This window comes from Mesocricetus auratus, unplaced genomic scaffold (assembly GCF_017639785.1).
Source record: "Mesocricetus auratus isolate SY011 unplaced genomic scaffold, BCM_Maur_2.0 Super-Scaffold_100008, whole genome shotgun sequence".
NCBI lineage: Eukaryota > Metazoa > Chordata > Mammalia > Rodentia > Cricetidae > Mesocricetus > Mesocricetus auratus.
The window spans coordinates 523,977-547,147 of NW_024429192.1; the positions used below are offsets into that span (position 1 = coordinate 523,977).

Genomic DNA, 23,171 nt, shown 5'->3' on the forward strand with positions numbered 1-23,171 from the left:
GGTTCTTCCAGCAGCCATGGGAAGGATAGGTGTTTTGCCTAGAGCATCCCCTGGCAGCCCCAGGATGCGTTGAGGGCGGGCAGTGTAATATGACTCAAACTTGCAGTTGCAGCTCTCTTCTTTGAGCTGTTTTGTGTGTGGTGTGTGTGTGTGTGTGTGTGTGAATATTGGCCTATTTTCAGACCCTTCCTGTGTTTTAGGAGCTTAGTGTTGCTGGACTTCATTTCAAATTGTAGCTGCAGTGTTCATTTTCCCCAAGCATGTGTTTCACACTATAGAAGCATCAAGACCCCAAGTGGTGCCCTTAACATTCAAAGCTGACATTTGTAAGTGTGTGGGCAGTACTATGTCACAGGGTGGGTAGAGCACTTAACTAGCATAAGTGAGATCCTGGGTTTTCTCATTAACAGCACAAATACAAATATAAATCAAGTGCTTGTTCTTTCCTAATGCACCTAAATGGTCCCATGTACGGTAGCTAAAGTGGGACTTTTAACTTCATAATGGTGTGAAATCGTACACATAAAAGCATTCTACTTTTCAGTTTCAGTGTGGTATTCAATGAGGTGTGTGCAGAATCCAGCACTTTATTATGAACAGACATCTAGCTGGATGGTTTCCCCAATTGTAGGTAATGTTAAGAGTTCTAAACAGGTTTAAACATGCTTAAGTTAAGCTGGGCTGTTTTGGCAATGTGTAGCAAGTGTACTTTGGACTTGGACTTCTGATCTCTTCTCCCCTCCTGCTTGTCCTCCTCCCCTTCGATGTTTTGGGATAGGAGTGCATGTATTCTAGGCTGGCCTTAAACTCCTGTGCCTATCCTCCTCACTGCCCCCCCCACACACATACTGAGTACTGGGATTATAGACAAGCACGTGCAGTTATGCCCAGTTTGACTCGTGATATTTTCCAAGTTGAGTGACTCTGTGGGATATTGAAGAACATCAATACTTGACGCATGGTGGAAGGACTGTCTTTTCACAGCACTGACCTGAGCATTCATTTCTTCTGCAGAGACCAAGAAATCGCTGTGTTTCGCCCTTTCCCTGGGCATTGTCCTTGTAGGTGCTGCTGTGGCTGCTGTCTTGCTTTGGAAGTTCTGTAAGTGTTGGGCTGAGTGCTGCCACTATATGCGTGGCTATGACTCTGACCCTGCCCACAAGACTGGAGGAGCCACCTGATGCCTCCCAATTAGATTTTCCCTCATGGGCAAGGCTGCCCTTTCCTCTCTTTTCTCCATGCACTCACGAGTCTGTGTTTTGCTTCGCGTAACCTGTGACTCGTGGAAATCCTAAACTAGCCCTCCCATTCAAGTACCAACCGTGCTGTACTCCCTTCTGAGCATCTGAGATCAAATGAGAGGTGGAGCATGTTTGAGAAGGCGTAGCCATAGCCTGACCCTTGCTTAGCTGTGCTTCCTTGACTGGCAGTCCCCTCCTTATACCACATCTTGTAACTGAAGTCCCTGTAAGTAGCCTGGGATGATGCAGACTTACAGGCACCTGTTGGGCCCCTGAGGCCCACTGGATGGTAAAGAGGAGGTGTGAGGGCTCCCTTTACCCAAGCACCCTTCCCTTTGGCTCTGCAGAAGACAGTCCCCAGTCTTAGCTCCATGTGTGTGTGGGTGACAATGACATGTCCTGTTCTTAGGAGGAGCAATTCCTTCTATTCACTGGGTTTGAGGGTGGATGACAAGCTTCCTATGGGCTCTGCAGTTTCTTGAATGCTCAGCCTGATGAGTCTCCCTCCCTTTCTTCCTATCCAGTGCCAGGGTGCTCTACATCTGAGATGGAGTGCATGTCTTCAGGCACCTGCATCAGCTCTTCTCTCTGGTGTGACGGGACATCACACTGCCCCAACGGGGAAGATGAGAACCGGTGTGGTGAGTTGGCTCAGGAAGCACTGGGCTCGGTATGTCTGCCACAAAGCAGCAGCTGGGGGACAGCCAGGCTGGGTACTGCCCAGCCAACTGGTCTATGTCTTAGCCCTCCTATGCTCAGGATTGTGTTCCTGGCCTTGCACTGCACAGAGAGATGGGGCGGTGACAAAGCCAGGAAGGACTCAGTCAGGACCTAGTTAAAATGAGTAGGCTGTTGAAAACATGAAGTTGGAGTGTACTATACTGGTTTTAAAATGAGCTGCCTTTAAGGTCATGTCCACTGTGACAGCAGTGAACAATGTATTTGCTTTTTTTTTCCCAATTGCTTACTTAATAATTGACAAGCTGAGCTGGTGTCATGTTGTCAGGTACAGTGTGATGTCTATACATGTGCCCCGGGGATGGGGTAACCATACTACTTAACATACATCCCCTGTACTCTTAACACTTACGGTGGACTTGTGTGGTCTGTTTTCAAATGGACAGTGTGCTGTTACTATTTATCACTGTATTGTACTATAGATCTCTTGAATCCATTATTCCTGTGTAATTAAAAATTGTGTATTTTGACAAGCTGTCCCCAACCACTTCCTCGAAGCCTCTGGTGACCACCACACTGATCACAGCTCCAGTGAGTTTGACTTTTAGATTCCGTGTGTGTGTGTGTGTGTGTGTGTGTGTGTGAGAGAGAGAGAGAGAGAGAGAGAGAGAGAGAGAGAGAGAGAGCTTGTGATGCTTGCCTCTCTAAACTGGCTTATTTCCTTAGTGCAGAGTCCTCCAGGTTCATCTGTATTGTCCCAAGGGGCAGGATTATAGCCTTTTTATGACTGGATCCTAGTCTGTTCTGTACACGTACTACACTTCTTTGTCTACGCACCAGCTGATGGATTCTTAGGTTGGTTTCTAGAAGTTGGATTGCTTGATCATGTGACGATTCCATGCTAGTGGTTTCAAGGAGCCTCTATGTTGTTTTTCATCATTGGCTAGATGTATTATATTACCACTCCCAATCTCCTAGGCTCCCTTCTCTCTTTATCCTCACCAGCACTTGCTATGTTCAACTTTTTGGTTTGTTTATTTGTTTGTTTGTTTGTTTTTTGTTTTTTACGAGACAGGGTTTCTCTGTATTGTTTTTGAGGCTGTCAGTCCAGCCCAGCCTCGAACTCACAGAGATCCGCCTGCCTCGGCCTCCCGAGTGCTGGGATTAAAGGTGTGCGCCACCACCGCCCAGCTGCTATGTTCAGCTTTTTAATGACAGCCTTTCTGATAATAACAAGTACAAGGCACTATCCCCTTGAAGTTTTCATTTTGCACTTTTATTTTTAAAATTAAAAATAAGTATTTACTAACTATGTGTGTGGTGGAGAAGGTGATGCCGTGATGCATAGGGGGAGGTGGAGGAAAACTTTTGGGAGTCGTTCACAGTGAGGATCCTGGAAGATCAAACTCAGGTTCTCAGGCTTGGTAACAGGCTTCTTACCCCACTGAGAAATCTTAATGGCCCTGCATTTGTTTTTCTTGTGCTGTTAATTTTTCAAGGTGACTTCAAGGGCAGTCAAGAGGCGGGGCCGGAGAGAGATGCCCGAGGAATAGGGTTCTGCTAATTACATTCCACTCAGAGTCTGAAGTCCGGTCTTTTGACATCCTGGTACTGTGGGCCCAGCCTGTTGTCCGCCTGGCATTGAGGTGACACAGATCCTGTGTCTCCCTGGCTCTGCAGTTGACAGTGAGCTGCTGCCTTGCCCCCTGGAACAGCTTTGTAAAGAGAAGCTTTTTCTTTGCTAGCCGTTTTGGTTTTTCCCGCCAGCTGCCTGGGCTCTGCCACATTGTAGTCCCCAAATAAACACACAGGAGGCTGTATTAATTATGAAGCTGTTGGCCTTGCTTGTTTCTTACTGGCTAGCTCTGACTTAAGTAATTACCCCATAATTGTTAATCTAAATATATCTCTTACCGGAGAAATTTCCGGGCCTCCTACCCCATGGCGTTACATCTCGAACTCCTGTGTTTCTCCTTCCCAGAGTCCTCCTGGACTCCTAGTCCCTCTTATCTAGGTTTCCTATTGGCTCAACAGTACTTTATTGACAAATGCACAGGACTTCCCCCAACAGTCCTGCCCTGCTTTTCTGCCTCTCTTACAACTCTTTCCCTAAGCACTGCCCGTGCCCAGGGGTTGAGGTCAGCTGTGGCTTTGCCCGCTCGCCCTGACTTCCTGTTAAGTTCAACGGTGTCCCAACCCAGGAGACCTTTCATGGGAAGTTCATGTTGTAGTCAGAGTCTTTCCAGGAGTCCCCCAGGCTTTGCTAATTCCACCAAATGATCTCCAGTCCTCTTGGAGTTTGGGGCAAAAAATAAAAAATAAAAACAAAACCAACAACAACAAAAAAACCATATACCTAGTTGCTTGACGTGGGTTTTGTTCATACTGCTGATGTCTTTGGGTAGGGCTGCTTCTCTCAGCATCCTCATCTCCACGCCCCTGTGTGAATTAGGTTCTGTGGCATCCGTCTTGGCTCAGGGCACTTCCCAAGGAGGAGCAGTGGCCTCCTTGGGCCCAGCTGTCAGCCCAGTTGAGTGGACTGATGCCTGTTCTGTGCCTCCTGGTCCCTCAGCATGTACATGGCTGGAAGACACAGTGCCCACAGCTAAGACAGCTCTTTCCCTTTCTTCAAGTGACAGCAAATGTGTTAGTAATGGGTTGAGTTGAGAATGGCCAAGATGTTATGCCCAGCAGACGTCAGAGCATCCCTGTTCCTGTGTGTGCGCGTGAGCAATAAGCTTCCACTAGAGGGGTTCTCACTTCATTTTATTTCAACACTGGGTAGAAATTAGGAGCATCCACATGTAACGCAGGCATTCTGCCACAACCCTACATGCCCATGCATACCCACACGTTTTATGCGATGGGGTCTTACTGAGTTACCCAGGCTGGTCTCAGCTCATGATCCTCCTGTCTCCAACTTCTTTGAGCTGGATTGCATGAATGTGCCCCCCTCTCAATGTCCTGGCATTCAGAGGGTCTCTCTCTTCATGTTTAAGTTGTACTAGACATTTTAACAGTTAATGTACCCATAACATAGATTAAAACCTAAGAACAACAAAGGGCCTGCAGCAAAAAGAAAAGAAAAGAAAATCTTGGTTCAAGCCAGGTGTAGTGGCTCATGCCTTTAGTCCCAGCACTTGGGAGGCAAAGGCAGCCAGATATCTGAATTCAAGACCAATCTGGTCTACATAGTTCCAGAGCAGTCAGAGCTACATAGTGAGACCCTGTCTCAAAAAAACAAAACAAAAAAGCTCAGTTCTACTGATATATACACACATGCACATACACTATATACATACTACATCATACACTCACCGTATACTCTCACATGCTGACTATACCACATATGTACATATACACGGTTCATATACATACCACTCACCATATGCACACTCATACATGCATGTATATCAAATATGCACAGCATGCTCGTCACATACATATGAACAATCCCCACCACCATACATGCACATATGAATATACACACAAGGCGCACACACACTCACACACATACACAGACACTGCAATGTTTCCACCTGTTTGCCATACCTCCTTGGGTAGCTGCTTTAAGATTCTTTTTGCAAAGATGCCCTTCCACTTTTCATGGGGAGCTGAGCCCAGCTCCCTTGTTCACAGGGTTCATGGCTGAGCAGCCCACCTGTGTTGGCATGCTGCTGTGACGGGTCTCTTCCTGGTGATCAATCCCACATTGTGCCCAGGATACAATACTTAGGTTGTGGGTGGGCAGTAGGATGCCTTCTGAGGAGCTGATCTGCTGGGAAGGCATTTCTGTGTTGGAGACTTGTGTTTGTGAAGTTTGCAGAGTTTTCATAGGCAAGGGATGCAAGGGGCAGATGACCTGTATATATGGGAAGAACATGCTTTCACTCCCTGCTTCATGTCTGCTTTTAAATGCAACATGTTTAAGAATGTGCTTGGAACTTTCTTCTCAAGGGTGGGGCATGTGTGAGCATGCACTTGCAATGTAACATGTTTAAGAATATGCTTGGAACTCCCTTCTCAAGGATGGGGCATGTGTGAGCATGCCCTCGCCCAAGTATCAGAACCCACCAGTTCCTTCTTCGTTTCATTGAGTCTTTCTCAAAACTGTCAGAGAAAAAACCTTGATATGATTGGGGTGCTGAGTGCTTGAGGGTCACTGACAGTCAATGCTAAGTGACAGACAAGGGAAAGAACCTAGCATGAAGGAAGGGGGGTGACCGTACTCAATTGGTAGTGGCAATGTTTTGTAATGGACACTTACCAAATCATTACCTTGGACACCACAAGTGTATGCTTTCACTTAACATTTATAGCTCTGAAAGACTTAGGAAAAAATACTAACACTTAAAAAAACAAACAAACAAAAAACCTCCCTGGAAGCCTGTTCCCATCATTTGGTCTCCCTCTTGCCTCATCATCAGTGTTGGAGAGCAGACAGGAGGACAACCACCCCTTACATCACTGTTTCTATCCCACCATATGGGCAGGTCCATCATTTATGGTGGAAGCATACAGCCTCAGCTACATTTAAGTCCTTTAATTTTGAAAGCATTGTTAGGCCTGCAGAGAGAGGTCACCCTGCCTCCAGCAATCATCCAGGCATTAATACACACTGATCACTGGACCTTGTCCCCGATAGCCAGAGCCATGACTTCGTGTTGAATTTTATTTTTCCCTGGTGTGACAAAGACCCAACACTGGTTGTGTACCTACACCCAGAATCCCTGCCCTAAGCTTCCTGTGCCCTGCACATTCCTCTTCCTGCATTGTCCCCTACCAACCTCAGATCTTTGACTATCTCCATCACTTAGTTTTTCTAGAGTGTTCTGTTGTGGGTGTTCTGCAAGTTGCCTGTCTTTCAGATTGGCTTCATTCATTTTGCAATATGTGGTTGGGATTTTCACAGTTTTGTGGTTTCTCTTGAGTAATGAGTGACATCCTATCGCCCAGCTCATAGCTGAGTTTTATCCACCCACGAAACACACAGCTAGGCCATGCTGTGTGGCTTCGCATTCATTCCCAAAGCCATAGAAGACAGTCAGGTCCTAGAGGAGGTGACCCTAAGGTGTCGGGCTATTTGTCCAATGAGTTAGGTCCAGGATGGAGGTGAGAACTGAGCCAAGGCTTGATCAGATCCTATTGTCTTCTCTTCATCATGTAGCCCTGGGGATGTGCTTTCAAATGCTATAGACACGATAAAATGCAGAATGTGTCTTTTGGATGCTGTCATTGGTGTGGCACTGTCTATAAGATTCTTCTTGTAAACTCCTGCCCCCGGGTCACCCACCAGTTGGGAGTCTGCTATGAGTTGACCACACTCATAGTCTATCAGATGACAAGTCCTTTGAATGCTGTGCTACGCAGATTCCTCTGGAGACCAGAGCTGAGTAAGGAAGAACCTAGCTGCATTTAAATGTGTTGGTTCTTTAAATCAAAGAGCTGATGTCTTTTCAACCAAAATGCAAATGAACAGTTCAGCGTTTGGGTAATAATTCTGGATTCTGGGGCGCTTGTCAGAGCCTTGGATGCTCTGTCAGTGTCTGGGATCTGGCTGTGAGATCAAGTTGTACAAAACGAGAGCTTGATGGGGACTTTGTTTTTGCTCTGTATTTTATTTCATTTTTTTAAACCAACAAGCTCTCATTTATACTCCATAAACCATCCTTGATGATGTCTGAGCTGTGGTTTTTATATCTTTGAACATGCGTAGCCCCTGTTATAGTCAGTTGAGGAGTGACTCATCTCCCAGGCCCTTCTGCATGCATGGCTCAGGTCCCAAGAAATTACTAATATCCCTTCTTTTTTAGATTTTCTTTTTAAATATAAATGAATAAATAAATATGTGGATGTGTTTTTCTCAGTGTGTGTATGCAACATGAGCACAATGTCACAGAAGGCCAGAATGAGGGCATCATACCTCCTGGAACTACAGTTACAGACTGTTCTGAGTTACCTAACATAGGTGCTGAACTTGGTCCTCTACAAAGGCAGTATGTGCTCTAAATGGCTAAGTCATCTCTCTCTAGCCCTTTCATAAGTTTTCTCGTCTAGATTTTCCATATGTTTGGGATTGCCCAATCTGTGGACTGCTGTAACTCTCTTTTACTCTGTGTCACGCCTTCAAGGCCCATTCATGTAGGGATCCTGCCAGAGTTTCATTGTCTTTGACAGCTGAATGACTTTCCATCATGTCTCTTGAGTGTGGCATCCAATAATGGGTGCTGACAGGCTGTGGCCATTGTGAAGAATTTGTGTCTGAATATCCACTTGGAATTCTCTTAGAATGCTTCTTATCAAGGAAACAGGGGTTCATGGTCCCTCTGTGTGTGCAGCCATGGCCTTAGGGAAAAAAAAGCTGTGGTGGTGTGCATGGACAGTGTGGGGGCTAGGACAGCATTTGGAAGATGAGGATTTAGCATCAAGGACTCATGGGTCATCTTTCTCCTTAAGCAGTTCGCCTCTATGGACCAAGCTTCACCCTCCAGGTTTACTCATCTCAGAGGAAAGCCTGGTATCCTGTGTGCCAGGATGATTGGAATGACAGCTACGGAAGAGCAGCATGTAAAGACATGGGCTACAAGTGAGTATGGTGCCCTCAGGAGGGACACAGTGCCATCACAATGACACCGACAGACTGTCTCTCCAGTTGTATGTGCTAGGCACTGAATTCTGCAGACACTTGTTACCTTCCAAAAGCTGATCCTGTAACCAGAGGACAACCTCATCACCCCAACATTGTCAACCTAGGCTCACTGCCAGCTACCTTGTTCTGCATCTTTCTTGGCTGCTTGGGAATGCCCATGTAGTTCTGGGATGTAAGACAAGGGCAATGGTCACTTTCTGTCCTTGGAACTTTTCAGACGAGCTGAGCCTTTGCTCTGTTTACTGTAGGCAGGAGCCACTGAAGGGTTTGGGCACAGAAGAGACCTGAGAAGAGCCACGCTTAAGAATTCCTTTTGGCCAGGTGGTGGTGGTGCATGACTTTAATTCCAGCACTTAGGAGGCAGAGGCAGGCAGGTCTCTGAGTTTGAGGTCAGCCTGATCTACAGAGCAAGTTACAGGACATCCAGAGCTACACAGAGAAACCTTGTCTCAAATAACTAAAAAAAGAGAAAGAATTCCTTCATGTGTACAGCAACCAGGACTGAAAAGGAGTAACTTCCACCACCACTTTCTGGCCAAGGGCCCCAGCATTGCTCAGTGTCTTCTGCTATAACAAAACACTTGAGGCTGGGTACTTTGTAAGGAATGGGGGTTTATTTTAGTTCACCATTTTGGAGGGAATCAAAGGTCATGTGTTGGCTTTTGATGAAGGCCTTGTACTGTTTCATCTCATGGTAGCGAAGTAAGAGAGCTGGTGAGCACATGTCAGGCAGCAGGATTGAGGGAACTGAATCTGCTGTGAAAAAAACCTGCTCTTGGGAGACTTAAGTCAACCCCTTATAACAGTGTTAATCCCTTTTTGAGAATGGAGTTGCTATGACACAAGTGTTACTTAAAGTTCCTATCGTCTCTCAACACTGTTACATCAGAGCCCTCCCTCTCAGTGTGGATTTGGAGCATATAAACCACATCCAAACTATGGCTCTCATGAAGACTGGTAGGCCTCAGACGAGGATTTTTCTTACATGGGGTAGTTGTAAGATACTATGCACACTCGGGCGTTCTGTTTGCCAGTTCTCCAAGGCAAATTGCTACTTGATGTGAAAGTTGGCCTCTCAGCTAATGAGAAACTTCAAAATGCTGCCACCCTACGGGGTTGGGGAGAAGGCTCAGTGGGAAAAGTGTTTGCCACAAAAGCATGTGGACCTCATTTTGATCCCCAGCACCCATGTAAAAGCCATGGAGGCAAAATAATCTCAGGGATGGGGAGGTAGAGACGGAAGGATCTTTAGGACTTTCTGGCTAGCCAGCCTACCTGAATTGATGAGATCCAGGTTCAGTAGGAGATTCAGGCTTAAAACACAAGGGAGAAGAGGCTAAAAAAAGATGGTTAAGCAGTTCCTCTTCCAGAGAATCTGAGTTCAGTCCCCAGCACCCACATAGCGGCTCACAACCACTTGTAACTCCAGTTCCAGGGGATCCAGTGCCCTCTCTGACTTCTGAGAGCACTAGGCTTATTTTTGATGCATAGACATACATGAAGGCAGACATACATAAAATAATAAAATATAAGGTGGAGAGCAGTTGAGGAAGATGCTCAGTGTTGACCTACAGTCTCCACATACACAAATATCATCTTGTGTACACAGAGACACCCCTAGGTTCAGAACCAGTAGGACTTTTATAATGTCGCAGACTAGCAAGTGTACATTTTATTAGACAGTGTGTATGTAATTGGGCCTCCTTAGCATCCCATTGTCCTAGCTCACTCTGGGTCTGAAACACAGTTAATGGAAGACTGTAACATCACATGTCAAGGTTTCTGAGTTGGGCAATGGCTTCCACACAGCATGGCTGAATTTGAGCTTAGGTTTTGTTTTCTAGAGTGTTCAGGTGTCCCTTCTATTGCAACCATTACCCAAGGATGGCTTTTTAGTATGGGAGTGTGCTCTGTGAATTCATATGCCTGAAGCATTATTTTCCGTCATTTCCAGGAACAATTTTTATTATACCCAAGGAATACCAGATAGCAGCGGGGCTACGAGCTTTATGAAGCTGAACATAAGCGCAGGCAACATCGACCTCTATAAAAAACTCTACCACAGGTATGGAGGGATCCTTTGATTTGCAGAATTTGAGGAGGAGATCCCACAGATACTGTAGTCCTGAGTTGATTTCTCTAGACTGTATTCTGGGGTTGGCGGGGGCGGTGAGCCTCACACTTGTGAAGGTTAGAGACAAGACCTGAAGCAACCTTACCTTCATTCTTAGCAACTATCTGGGGTTGACATGCCATTTTGCCATTTTGGATTCAATCTCTGTTGTCTGGCCTATAGTCATGAATAACATTATGAAATGAGATTAGACTTTTGTTGTTGTTTGTTTTTTATTCTCCAGACTAAAGGTATGTCTACTGTGCTAGGGTATATGTTAGTTAGGTTTTTGTTTCTGTAACAAAATGCCTAAGGCAGGCTGCTCTATAAATGGTTTTGATTTTGGTTTGTTGACTCATCCTTTTAGAGATTTAAATCCCTTATAGCATGACATGGCTCTGGCAGGGTCCCAGGGCCTCATCTCATCATGGCAGGAACACTAAGCCCTGTGTGGCCTCTCTCTTTGTCTTTGTGAGGTCACCAGGGTTCTGCCACAGAGACTCCCCCCATTTCACGACTTAATTTCACAGAGCCCCACCCCTCAAGCATCACAGTCGCATCAAGTCTCTGTTCTCTCAGTACCATGAACATAGACTCTGGGGTTTATTCTCTGGCATGAGCTCACAGGGACAAACTGTACGACACTGTAGCATTGGAGTCCAAGGAGTCCAAGAGATTTTCTGGCCCTTGGTTCCAACCCAAGACTAAAAGTGAGAGGATGCCATGGGGTATCCTCTGGGCCCTGGTGCAAGTGTCTAGTTCAATAAATATTTGTTGTGCCCAAACCACAGATCCTAGGGCTGATGGCCATCATATTTGAATGAGTTTACAGGGCCATTGCTCTTCTCCAGGTGCTTTTGATGTTGGGGACAGACTCATGGTGTCTTCTTTGTGAAAAGACTTCACAGGGCCTCATTGCTCCTCTCCAGGTGGCTCAGGTGCCTCTAGGGCCAGCTGTCAGGAACTGCATGTCAGGGCTGGAGAACAAATCACTCACTACTCCACCCTTACTGAGTGTTTTACCATCCTGGTAGCTACCAGCCAGGATGTCCTGCCTTAGGCTGGCTGTCTCTGAGAATGTGGAAGGTCTGGCTTGACTGGAGAGTAGTGCCTGGCCAGGTGTTCCATCCAGACAGCAGAGCTTAGCATTGGTGGCAGGTGTTTTATGTGAATTGAGTAGCTCTTTGTCTTCCTCAAGGACTCAGGCCTAGGATTATGCCTAGTTGGCAAGTGCAGAAGGGAGGGGAGAGATGTAGGCTGCTGGTGCAGACAGGAGCACAGCAGGGAGGGGTGAGCTCAGGCCACCAGCCTAGGTGAGGTGTGAGGTCCTTTACAACTCCAGAGGTGGCTGGCAGGAAAGCTATTGTCTAGTATTGGGCTTCTTAAACTGTGACACCTTTCCATCTTGAAAAAAATCTCACATGATCCCAGCTATAGAGGACTATAAGATAGATACACAAATCAAATGTTTATTGGTAATAAATCATAAATAAAATTGTCTTCCAACAGCACTTCTGCACACATATGATTTTACTACTTATTAAAGATTAAAGCAAATTTGCATACCAATGAGATGGATGAGTTTGCAAATTTACTTACATACACAGGAGTAATGGTAGAAAAATACTAAAAGTTCCTGCATCTTGTAGTTAAAAAGACCTGTTTATTTTATACACAGAAATGGGGCATTTCAGTAACATTCTGCAGCTCATTACACACGGAAGTCTAGAGCCTGGAAGGAGGCATTTTCAGAGGCATTCACTGGTGCATATGTGCCCAATACGAAGTACCCAGGTGTGTTCACAGTCAAGGCTTCAGTGAAGTCATATGATGCAGAAATGCCCCCTTTCCAATGTTCCTTTCTTGAGATTTCCCACTGGTACTCTGGTGGGAATCAGTCCTCTCCATGTGGATTCCAGAGACTGAACTCAGATTGTCAGACTTGGAGGCAAGTACCTCTACCCACTGAACCATCTGGCTGGTCCCTACGTATGCCTTATATGCATAGACTGAAGGTTGCTAACATTCTAGATTGACTATGGTTTGACCCTGCATATCCAGAAAGGGTGATGGTAGCTCTTTATTTGGGGGTTTGGAAAGGTCCCCATTCAGTGTGTGCATGGGTGACAATGGAGTAGGCTGGTACACTGAGTCTTTATCTGTCCAAGTGGCCACTGGTGTTTGGGAAATCAACTAGTCCCTACAGAACTACAGCTGGACGTTGATGCCATCAGGGCATCGGGACTGTGGACTCTTCGGTGCACCAGGGACAGTGTCTTATAGGATGGAATGCACTGATTGTTTCTTTCTCATACACAGCATGGGAAGTTTGACTCCCAGCTGAGTGCTGTTTTTTTTTTTTGTTTTTGTTTTTGTCCCTGGCAAAGTATTGGCTTTGCTGTCATCTGTGGTTTTACATGTAAAGACATCCAGGGAAATCAGAAGTTCCCAGACCATTTCCTGATGACATTATTGAATGGCTGCAAGACAGGGTCTTGCTGTGTCGCCTAAAGTGGCTTTGGACTGGTGATCCTCCTGCCTCAGACTCTCTAGCACTGAATTTTCAGGTGTTTGCCATGATAGAGGATGATTTCAAATTATACAAGGACAGAAGTAAAAACTGATGCAACTGTGCCCTCGCCCCCAAAGCCACCATCTTAGTGGTGTCATGGTTCATCCTTGTATTGAAATGTTGGGGATAGAAGAATCTTAGAGTTCATTCAAAATTTTAAAGTACTTATATGTGGGGAACCTGGGGTCAGGACTCAAATGTCAGGACAGACTTGATTTGTTTCATGTGTTCCTTTATCTAAATCTATGTAGTCTGTTTATGTGGGTGTACTGCCTTGGCACACATGTGGAGGTCAGAGCAATCAGTCCTCTCCATGTGGATTCCAGAGACTAAACTCAGATTGTTAGACTTGGAGGCAAGTACCTCTACCTACTGAACCATCTAGCTGGTCCCTGTGTATGCCTTATATGCATAGACTGAAGGCTTGACTATGGTTTGATCCTGCGCATATGGTTAGGTATGAAGTTTTCCACTTGTATTATGTTGGGGTTCCAAAGTTTTAAGAGTTTGGCACATTGCAGATCAGGGATCAACCTGAATTGTTGCTGTTGTTATTATTATTATTTAATTTGTTCTATTTTCAAGGCAGGATTTCTCTGGAACTCATTCTGTAGACCAGACTAGCCCTCGAACTCAGAGATCCACCTGCCTCTGCCTCCAGAGTGCTGGGATTAAAGGTGTGCGCCACTACCACCCGGCTTTGAATTGTAACCTTATTCTGCCTGTTGGAAAGAGGCAGAGAGAGGGCTAGCATCATGCCCAAAGGTGAACAGCTGGAATTTGAGCCTGGCACTCCTCTGACTGTGTCCATCCTTTGCCGGTATCCCCATCTGGTCTAGTCACATCAGTAGGGTCATCAGTGGTGGATAGGAGGCAACACTAGGACATCTTTGTCAGTGTCTCATCCCTGGCTGTGGTAACAGAGTCCCTTCTTCTTTCCAGTGACTCCTGTTCGTCCCGCATGGTGGTTTCTTTGCGCTGTATCCGTGAGTACTTCCCAACGTTGCTTTTCAATGCTTCTGAGTAGAATCCAGTCTGTAGCTTGGAGAAATGTCCCTGGGTCTTGAGATACGGTGAGGGCAGGCCTCCGGGAGGGCAGCAGGGATGTGCCCGGAGTCCTTTTGCATTCACTCGGATCTCTATGTTGGAATTTTGCCACACTATAGTGTCCACTGAGGAAAGGCGATGACTGGGCTCTGCCACGCCTTGTTTTCAGGTGCCACCATGTGTGGGGAGCCCTGGTGGCTCCTTCTTCATGAAGTGGAGGGGTGAGCAGTTTGTGATCTAGGAGCCTCGGTGGCAGTGACCCTGCCTGGGGCAAAGCCAGAGCAGTGTCATGCAGTCTTCCACTGGGGCACACAGCCTCTGGGACTCCTAAGGAGAAAGCCTAACAGCAAGCATGCCCTTCTGCCTTCCCTCAGTAGCTCGTACGGTAGCTTGCTGGGATCCCCCCTCTTTGTATGTATGTCAACTACTCATGGAGCCCACACCGGGTAAATATGGGTGGCGAGCCTAGGCCTGGGACTTGAAGCTCACCTTTTAGCAAAGGAGCCCTGAGTCTCCTTAAGGTCCCCAGCAGGTATTGTGCAGCCAGGAGAGAGCAGCGCTGATTGCTAGCTCTTTGCCACATGGGCCTCCCAGCTACTCAGAGCCACTCACAAAGAGGTTCAGGTGGCCCCTAGAGGATGCTTCCAGAAATCCTACTCCACACTGTGCTGAGATGCACACGGCCTGCTCAGCTAGAACCCCGTAGCAGCCGCTTGCTACTTTCCAGCACCGCAGGTCAGTCTCCAACACCCACTTTTCATATTATCTTGATATCTCCCAGTTAAGAACTTGCCCCACACCTGTGAAGTACTAGAGTCTCCCTTTAGGCCAACAGGGGCTGCTGACTGGTCCCCTCTCGGCCAACTGGTCAGCAAAGGACCTATTTATTATTTCCCGAGGGGTGCTCAGCCTTCATCACTCCTGCCATCCTCCACTTATCTCCTCCCTCTGTCCCTCACATGACCTCATCTCCTTTCATCTCACCCTTTTAGCCCCTACTGAAGTCCTCACTTGCCTCCTCATTCACTCTCAGCCTCACCTACCTCCCTTTTCTCTGCCCAGAAGTCTTGGGAGGCCCTGACTGTATCGGTCAGTCTCCCTGAGGAGCCCGTTACCCAGGACCTTCCCAATCATGCCTATCAGAGATCTGGTGGAATTGGGCACCAACACGAATTAGCCCATACTCCAGCCAGAAAATGAGTGGCCCCGTTGGGGACCTAGGAGAGTATCCACCCCGCCCCACACACGCACTTGCTTATTCGGACTCCTAAAAATGGGCAAAGAGAGGCAGCAACGGTCACCTTCTCCATCAGCCCCACCACCTGGGTGTAGCCAGAGAAAGGCAGCTGAGTGGAGCACATACGGTTGGCTTTGTGCTGGTCCCGGTGTCTCTCCTGTTGACTGACACCTAACATGTGCTTGTCACCCTCAGAATGTGGGGTCCGCTCAGCGACACGCCAGAGCAGGATTGTGGGTGGATCGAATGCTTCACCAGGAGACTGGCCCTGGCAGGTCAGCCTGCACGTCCAAGGTGTCCATGTCTGTGGAGGCTCCATCATCACCCCCGAGTGGATTGTGACCGCCGCTCACTGTGTGGAAGAGTATGTCTACATCCTATGAGGTCTTGGGTTGTGGGTTTGGAGTGTGGCTCTGCCACCATGTGACCCACACAAAGCTGTGTGGCAGCTCCCACGTCCTGTGTGTAATGGGATTTGTGCTGCTGGGAGGGAGACATATGCACTGCAGGTGCTCAGTCTCATCCACTCATTAGACAAATGTGCCCGTGGCCTTTCCTGCCTGCTGCTGCACCCCAGATGTGCTCCAGCTGCTGCCCTCTCACCCCTGTCTATACGTGTTGGGAGTCTCATTTCTCCTGGGCGTGCATCTCGGGGCAAAGTCCACTCTGACAACCTCACATTGCCCTGGTATGCCCACCAGTATGCATTTATTAAGCACCCACTGAGTGTCATCACGTGCTCTGGCATGCAAAGATTAGTGAGAAAGTCTTGTCAGAAACGTGATTTTTTTAAAGCCTCACAGAAGGGTGCCGGCCCTGTTTGTGGGCAGGTGCAGAAGATGGGAGAAGGAAGAGAACCCTCAGAAAGCTATTCGGCAGCTTGCAAGTGTGGGGAGGTTGGAGGGAAGTGGGGAGTCCTGTGCCCCACAGTTTTACTCTGTGGCTTGGGGTGCTCCTCTCACTCCAGACCTCAGCATGTGTGTTTTAAAGGCTGGAGGGTGTACCTTGTATCTGTGGGTTTCCATATGCTGTCTCCCTGTTTCCCAGACCCCTCAACAGCCCGAGGTACTGGACAGCGTTCGCGGGGATTTTGAGTCAGTCTCTCATGTTCTATGGAAGTAGACACCAGGTAGAAAAAGTGATTTCCCATCCAAATTACAACTCTGAGACCAAGAATAACGACATCGCTCTCATGAAGCTTCAGACGCCTCTGACTTTTAATGGTATGTCATGCTCATTCCACCAGAGGGCAGTAACTCCCTCTCAAACATTGCTTACTGCCCCCCCCCCGGGCCAACATGCTCTCCAGCTGATGCCATTATCTGGTTGATAATTTATAAAGACTACCTGCTTTTAAAATGTTTAAGTTATTTTTTAACTTTTATGTGATGGGTGTGTGTCTGTGCACCACTTGTGTGTGCCGGGTGCCCACAGAGGCCAGAAGAGGGTGTCACGTTCCCTGGTACAGTTGTGAACCTCCATGTGAGTGCAGGAAATCAGACAATGGTCCTCTGGAAGAGCAGCCAGTGCTCTTAACCACTGAGCCATCTCTCCTAAGACAACTGTTTTTTTCTTTTTTCTTTCTTTTTTAAACAAATGTATCTGAAAGCAGGAAATGGTAATAATGCATTTTTAAAAGAACTTTGATAAGTTTGTTCATTGGGCTGGGGAAATGGCTCAGCCGTCAGAGGCTGGGCTCACAACCCAAAATAAATTTGTTAATTAAAGAATAGTCTATGAACTATTTGTTTGTTTGTTTTTGGTTTTTTGAGACAGGGTTTCTTTCTGTAGCCCTGGCTATCTTGGAACTCACTCTGTAGACCAAGCTGGCCTTGAACTCACAGAGATCCACCACCTAACTCTGCTTACACGTGCTGGAATTAAAGGTGTGCACCACCACTCCCAGGCTCTATTTCCTTTTTTTTAAATTGACTTTTAAATTCACTCTTTGAGATTTTGATAATGTACAATATATTTGTATGGGGGAGCAGGGTCTCTATAGCTCAAGCTGGTCCTTCTAAGTAGCCATTTATGACTATGAGTTCCTGGTCCTCTTGCTTCCACCCCTGAGCGCCTGGTTTTATGAGGGCTTTGTCCATGCTAGGTAGGCACTTAGCCAATTGGGCTGCATTCCCTAGTCCCTTCCTTAGCTTCTTATTATCGCTTTCCTAGTCTATGCAAGAGCATGGAACGTTCTAGACTCTACAGATGACAACACACTTCTCTTCTGAAGTGCTTGTATTCAACCTGGGGGTCCACCTCACACACAAAATAGCAGATCCTTGAGGGATGGTGTTGCTTTGGGATGAGCTGGAACAATCAGCTTCTGAGCTGGAACATCAGCTTCTGAGCAATGGCCAAGTCACATTCCTTTCCTCCTCTGTCACTCAGGCCTGTGTGCTGTGTTTTAGAAGCAGAGCCAGCACTTGGCTGTGTCCAGAGGAACTGTCAGGAAGCAGGTCTGCCAGGATGGGAGCGAGGGGTCCAGGACTCATGGGAACCTCGGTTTCTGGCAGGGACATGGTATGGGGCAGCCCGGGGAGACTCTCACAGAGGCCATCTAGGCCTGGGTAACCCTCTGTTCTTCTTTAACAGATTTAGTGAAGCCAGTGTGTCTGCCGAACCCAGGCATGATGCTGGACCCAGCCCAGGAATGCTGGATTTCAGGGTGGGGGTCCACCTATGAGAAAGGTGAGACTTTGGGCCACACTGGATGGGATGCTGATTTCCACATTGGGATGTTATTTGCATTTCAGTTCTGTTATTCAGTGGCTAATGACTTTGGACAATATACCTAGGCTATGTGCCTTGATTTCCCTGTTGGGTTAACAGAAAACATCAAATTAGCCCTACCTAGCACATAGGGAAAGGGCTTGGTATTGTGATGACTGAGGAAATGTACTTCCTCATTCTTGTGACAAAATTTTTGACAGAAGTAACACAAAGGAAGAAGGGCTTATTGTTCATAGTTTGAAAGGTGCAGTCCATTATAGAGGGGAAGGCATCAGGAATTTGAGGCACTGGCTCTCTCTCTCTCTCTCTCTCTCTCTCTCTCTCTCTCTCTCTCTCTCTCTCTCTCTCTCTCTCTCTCTCTCTCTGACACACACACACACACACAGCATTGAAGATGAAGTCCATTTTAAGGGGAAGGCATTTGGAACTGGAGATGTTGGGTCTCACACACACACACACAGAGTGCAGAGAGAGAGAGAGAGAGAGAGAGAGAGAGAGAGAGAGAGAGAGAGAGAGAGAGAGAGAGAGAGAGAGAGAGAGAGATATGAATGCTGAGGCTTAGCCCATTTTCTCCTTTTTATTTTGTCTGGGACCCAGCCCATACAATGGTGCCACCCATCTTTAGGGCACCATTTCCCTCCTCAATTTACCCAGTCTAGAAACTTCCTCATAGACATGCTCAGAGGTTTGCCTCCCAGGTGATTCTGGATCCTGTCAATCATTGTTAACTATTACAGGGAGGGAAGGAGGAAGGGAGGGAGGTGGGAGAGAGGGAGGAGGGAAGAGAGGTCTGGGATTGTCTACATAGAGTGTGGGCTTCTTGAGGGAGGTGTTCACAAGATCTGCTGGCTGATGCCTCTGTTGTTAGGGAAGACCTCGGATATGCTGAATGCTGCCATGGTACCCTTGATTGAACGCTCCAAATGCAATAATAAATACATATACAACAACCTTATCACACCAGCCATGGTCTGTGCTGGCTTCCTGCAGGGCACTGTGGACTCTTGCCAGGTAATTTTGAGTTTTTATTCAGTCTTGGAGTGTGTAGTTCCCACTGAGTTCCTGTGAGACATGGGGTCAGAGATACCTCCCAGGGACACAGGGCCAGTTGGGAGCACTGTGGGGAGGGCTGGTCACTAGCAGCATTTATGCCTCTGGCAGAAGCCAGTGCTAAGCACACTATGATCTCCAGAGATGTGTTTATTTGGCACAATTGTTGGTGTGGGTACGTTGTGGTCTTCCATATACTTGCTAACAGCTAGTTGACATGGACCAACTTTACTTTTTGGAGTATGTCTCTATGATCAATGCCTCCTTCTGGGGAGATAGACCCACACTCATTTTCATATCCAGAGACTCTGTCCTCTCTGCATGATGTATAGTGGCCAGCGTGCTGCAGTGTGCCTTTCTCTTCTCTGTAACTTTTCGTGTTCACCAGGGAGACAGTGGAGGGCCTTTGGTTACTTTGAAGAATGACATCTGGTGGCTGATTGGGGACACGAGCTGGGGCTCTGGCTGTGCCAAGGCATTAAGACCTGGAGTGTACGGGAACGTGACAGTATTTACAGACTGGATCTACCAGCAAATGATGGTAACTTCCCCGATTCCTGGGTTACCTGTCTCTTTGAGCTCAAGCCATAGGTCTGGGAGGAATATGCTTCCATGGCCTGAACTGCTCCTGGATCATCTTTTACCCATCCCTCTGGTTTCCCAATCCCTCTATACTCAAAGTCAATGATGCCTGCTTACCTTTGGAAGGTGCGGGAGTGAGCACATCAATATCACTGCCATCTTGCTAGTGCTGATGGCATAGCTGGACTCATAGAACTTTCTTGGCTCCCCATGCTCATGAAGGCTCAGTAGAGCCAGACATCCATCCAGCTTTCATCCACTCACATATAGTCAGAATGGCACTCTTCCCCAGAGGGATATCTTGAAGGGTATTAGGACAGCCTTCATGTTCTGTTCGGAGGGAAGGGGGTGGCTAGAGATATCAAGCCCCTAACTTGGGTACAGGAGAAGAAGCCAAGGGGTTCCTGTGAGCCGGCCCTCCTGGCTCATCCATACAATCTGTTGGAGCCCCAGCCTCTCTATCCCGGGGATCAGAATGATGGCTTGTTTAGACATGGACTCATAGGAGAGGTTCCTAGAGAAAGAGCATATTTCCTAATATCTACCTGATAGAGAAGGAGTAAGATTGGGGCATTGTCATGAGGCTTGACTATGTCAACGCAAGTGACACCTGAGCTCAGGGTGTCACATGACAGTGAAGTCCTCTCCTGGCAGAGTCAGAGGTGGGAATGGACAAGCCAGACTATGCTGAGGGGCACGAAGAGGAGGCTAGAGAGGGGGCAGAATGGAGGGAGCTGACCAGCAGGTGTATTTAAGCCTGAAGGCCACTCAGCATGGCCTTGAGGAAGAAGTTCTGAGTGGGAAGGGTTACCACAGATAAGCGACATCTCGGTAGAGCATGTCCTGAGCCAAGCAAGGCTTATGTGCTTCCTGCACCTGTGAACTGAGCTCTACCTGCAGAAGTCTGTGAGGGCTGGATCTCTCACATCACCAGGGGGAAAAAAAGACAGCTTTGTCTATCTTAGGCGAGTAACCTCATCTCTTCTTCCTGTTTGCATAGGCGAACAGCTAATCCACGTGGCCTTTGTCCCTGACTTCTTTTGCCTTCGACACCCTTCCGCAAGAAAACCGAGGGGCTGATTTTTAACTCCTGTGCACAATGTACCCTTTGAGATGATTCAAAGGGGCCTTTCACTTCATTAAACAGTGACTTGTCTGACTGTGCTCCCTGGTCCTGTGCGGGCTTCAGTGCCCCACCCCAGGTCCCTTCTGCGACTCCCATCCAGAAGGGATGATGATCCTGCTGGGTTGGGCATGTAGGGCCAAATGCAGAGGAGGGTGGTACTGTCTTGCTAGGCCTCCCTCTATGCTCATGCTCAGACCTCTTTGAATGAGTAAGGACTGTGACTTCTGAGTAGCCTTATGGCCTGAGAAAGAGTTGGGAGGCCAGGCAGGGCTGTGGGCCCTGGGACAGACACCTTAAGAGAAAACTGCCTGCAGCTTGTGACCTGGCTCTGCTGTGCAGTTTGGGCTGGTCCTACTATAATGACTTCATTAGCAGCCAGGGTGAACACGGCTCCCGCTCCCGCATGTTGACATGATAGCCACTTCCAAGGGTGACACAGCCTTTGCCAAGCTGAGAGTTGAGGCAGAGCTCTCGGAGCAAGAAGCTAATGTCATCATGTTCCTCTTGGCTGTCTGTCCCTTGGGGGAGACCCACATGGGGTCATTCTTGACTCCCCACCACTGTTTTCTTATCCTCTCAGAGCCTGAGACTCACCTCTTAGCCTTGGCAACAGGCAAGGCCTGTATAATTCACCTAGCCATGTGGAGGATGAGGTCCATCAGGATCAGGGACACATGATTCCAGTCACCTTGCTTCTGGGTCATGTTTCTTCTCTTACTACCTCGCTGTTCCTGGAGCACTAGCCTGGATGGATGGCTAGTGTTCACCTGCATTTGGACGTGTGATTGTGCCGCAGACGTTAGACCTCTTCCAGATGGTGAAGTTATTCTATAGCATGGGAATGGGATTGGAAGTTCTTAGCGAAGGACAAAGATGAAAAGGAGGAAGTCATTGTCCTATAAGTATGAAGTATGAGTGTCTTACCTATGGTGAGGCTCTGCCTCCTTCCCACTGCCCGGTTCTCCAGAAGGCAATGGGTGAGTCATAGCTGGGACTCCGCCTTTTCTGGGAAGGGACTCCCATCCAGGGGAGGGTCGCCCACTCCATGATGCTTCCTCTGGGAGCAGCACTCAGGGACTTTCTGAACGCAATGCCAGACTAAATGTGCAAGCTCCTTGAAGTGTAAGAACATGTCCCCCTCCTCAGCTTTCCCTGTCTGTGCTCTTGGTTAGCTGTTTCCTGCTTTATGTCTGTTCTGAGTTTCCACTGTGAAATATACAAATAAAGTTTATAATTTTTTCCATTATTCATTGGCTCTGTAGTTGCGCCCCAGGGCCAGGCTGCAGTAGTTTGGGAGGGATGTCAGAGTTGGTTCTGGGTTGGGGAGAGACGCTGTCAGAACACCAGCCCGGCCCTGATTGGATCCTATGCTTGGACTCATCTGGTGGTTCCTGCAAGAGCTTTACCAGCTCCTGAGCACAACCTCCGCCACCCCCTCAAAGCCAGACTCCAAGAGCCTCTGTTACCACCTTTCCGTCCCAGTTCCTTAATCCTCCCTCACAGCCAGTTGGTCCTGGAAAAGAGCAAAACAGGAACCTGGTAAAGTCTGTTTATGTCAGCTCTCATGTGGAGGCCTTTAGCTCTGGAGACCCAGCTCCAGGTTCCCACATCATCAGGCAACCTGACTCAGACTTGAGGTCAGCATCTGTATCCTGGTCTTCACAAAACACCAGAGGGTTCATGGTGACAGAAATGCTGCCCCATACAGTGTTCACTCCTCTTCCTGAAGCTGGGACTATGACAGGAGAAAGATGAATGTGGTCTCCTACGTAAGAGCTAAAGCTACTCTGCTTGGAGTTCTTAGCACGTGTGAGTTTCTGCCTTGACACCATTTATTTTCTTTCCTCTTCCCCATTCTTGCCTTACTCTCCACCAGGGTCTTATATATGCCCTGGGATAGCCTCAAACTCAACATAGCTGAGGATAACTTTGACCTTCTTATCATATTTCCTCTACCTCCAGAGTTCTAGAAACACAGGCGTGCAACACCACACCTGGTATTATGTGGTACCGGGGATGGAACCCAGAACTTACTGGATGTTAGGCAAGCATTCTACCAGCTTCTAGTGTCTCTAGCCCTAACACATTTAACATATACTGTAGGTTCCTCACCTCTGAACCCCCATCAGCCTCATAGCTCAGC

At 47.6% G+C, this 23,171-nt stretch overlaps 1 protein-coding gene across 4 annotated transcripts in view; it reads left to right on the forward strand.

Annotated features, from left to right (window-relative positions):
* The window catches only part of Tmprss2 (transmembrane serine protease 2), a 37,259-nt gene extending 14,985 nt beyond the window's left edge, over window positions 1–22,274 (forward strand). The window contains exons 4-15 of one of the 4 annotated variants that reach the window (XM_013116227.3): window positions 1,015–1,101; window positions 1,766–1,882; window positions 2,454–2,510; window positions 8,376–8,505; window positions 10,523–10,633; window positions 14,196–14,239; window positions 15,733–15,901; window positions 16,585–16,760; window positions 18,133–18,228; window positions 19,139–19,281; window positions 19,709–19,861; window positions 20,903–22,274. In XM_013116227.3, the coding sequence (XP_012971681.1) occupies window positions 1,015–1,101; window positions 1,766–1,882; window positions 2,454–2,510; window positions 8,376–8,505; window positions 10,523–10,633; window positions 14,196–14,239; window positions 15,733–15,901; window positions 16,585–16,760; window positions 18,133–18,228; window positions 19,139–19,281; window positions 19,709–19,861; window positions 20,903–20,914 (1,295 nt within the window). In that variant the 3' untranslated portion in view covers window positions 20,915–22,274. The remainder of the gene's footprint in view (window positions 1–1,014; window positions 1,102–1,765; window positions 1,883–2,453; window positions 2,511–8,375; window positions 8,506–10,522; window positions 10,634–14,195; window positions 14,240–15,732; window positions 15,902–16,584; window positions 16,761–18,132; window positions 18,229–19,138; window positions 19,282–19,708; window positions 19,862–20,902) is intronic. The other 3 variants (XM_013116228.3, XM_013116229.3, XM_013116230.3) reach the window with 3 other exon arrangements.
* The last annotated feature ends 897 nt before the right edge of the window (window positions 22,275–23,171 follow it).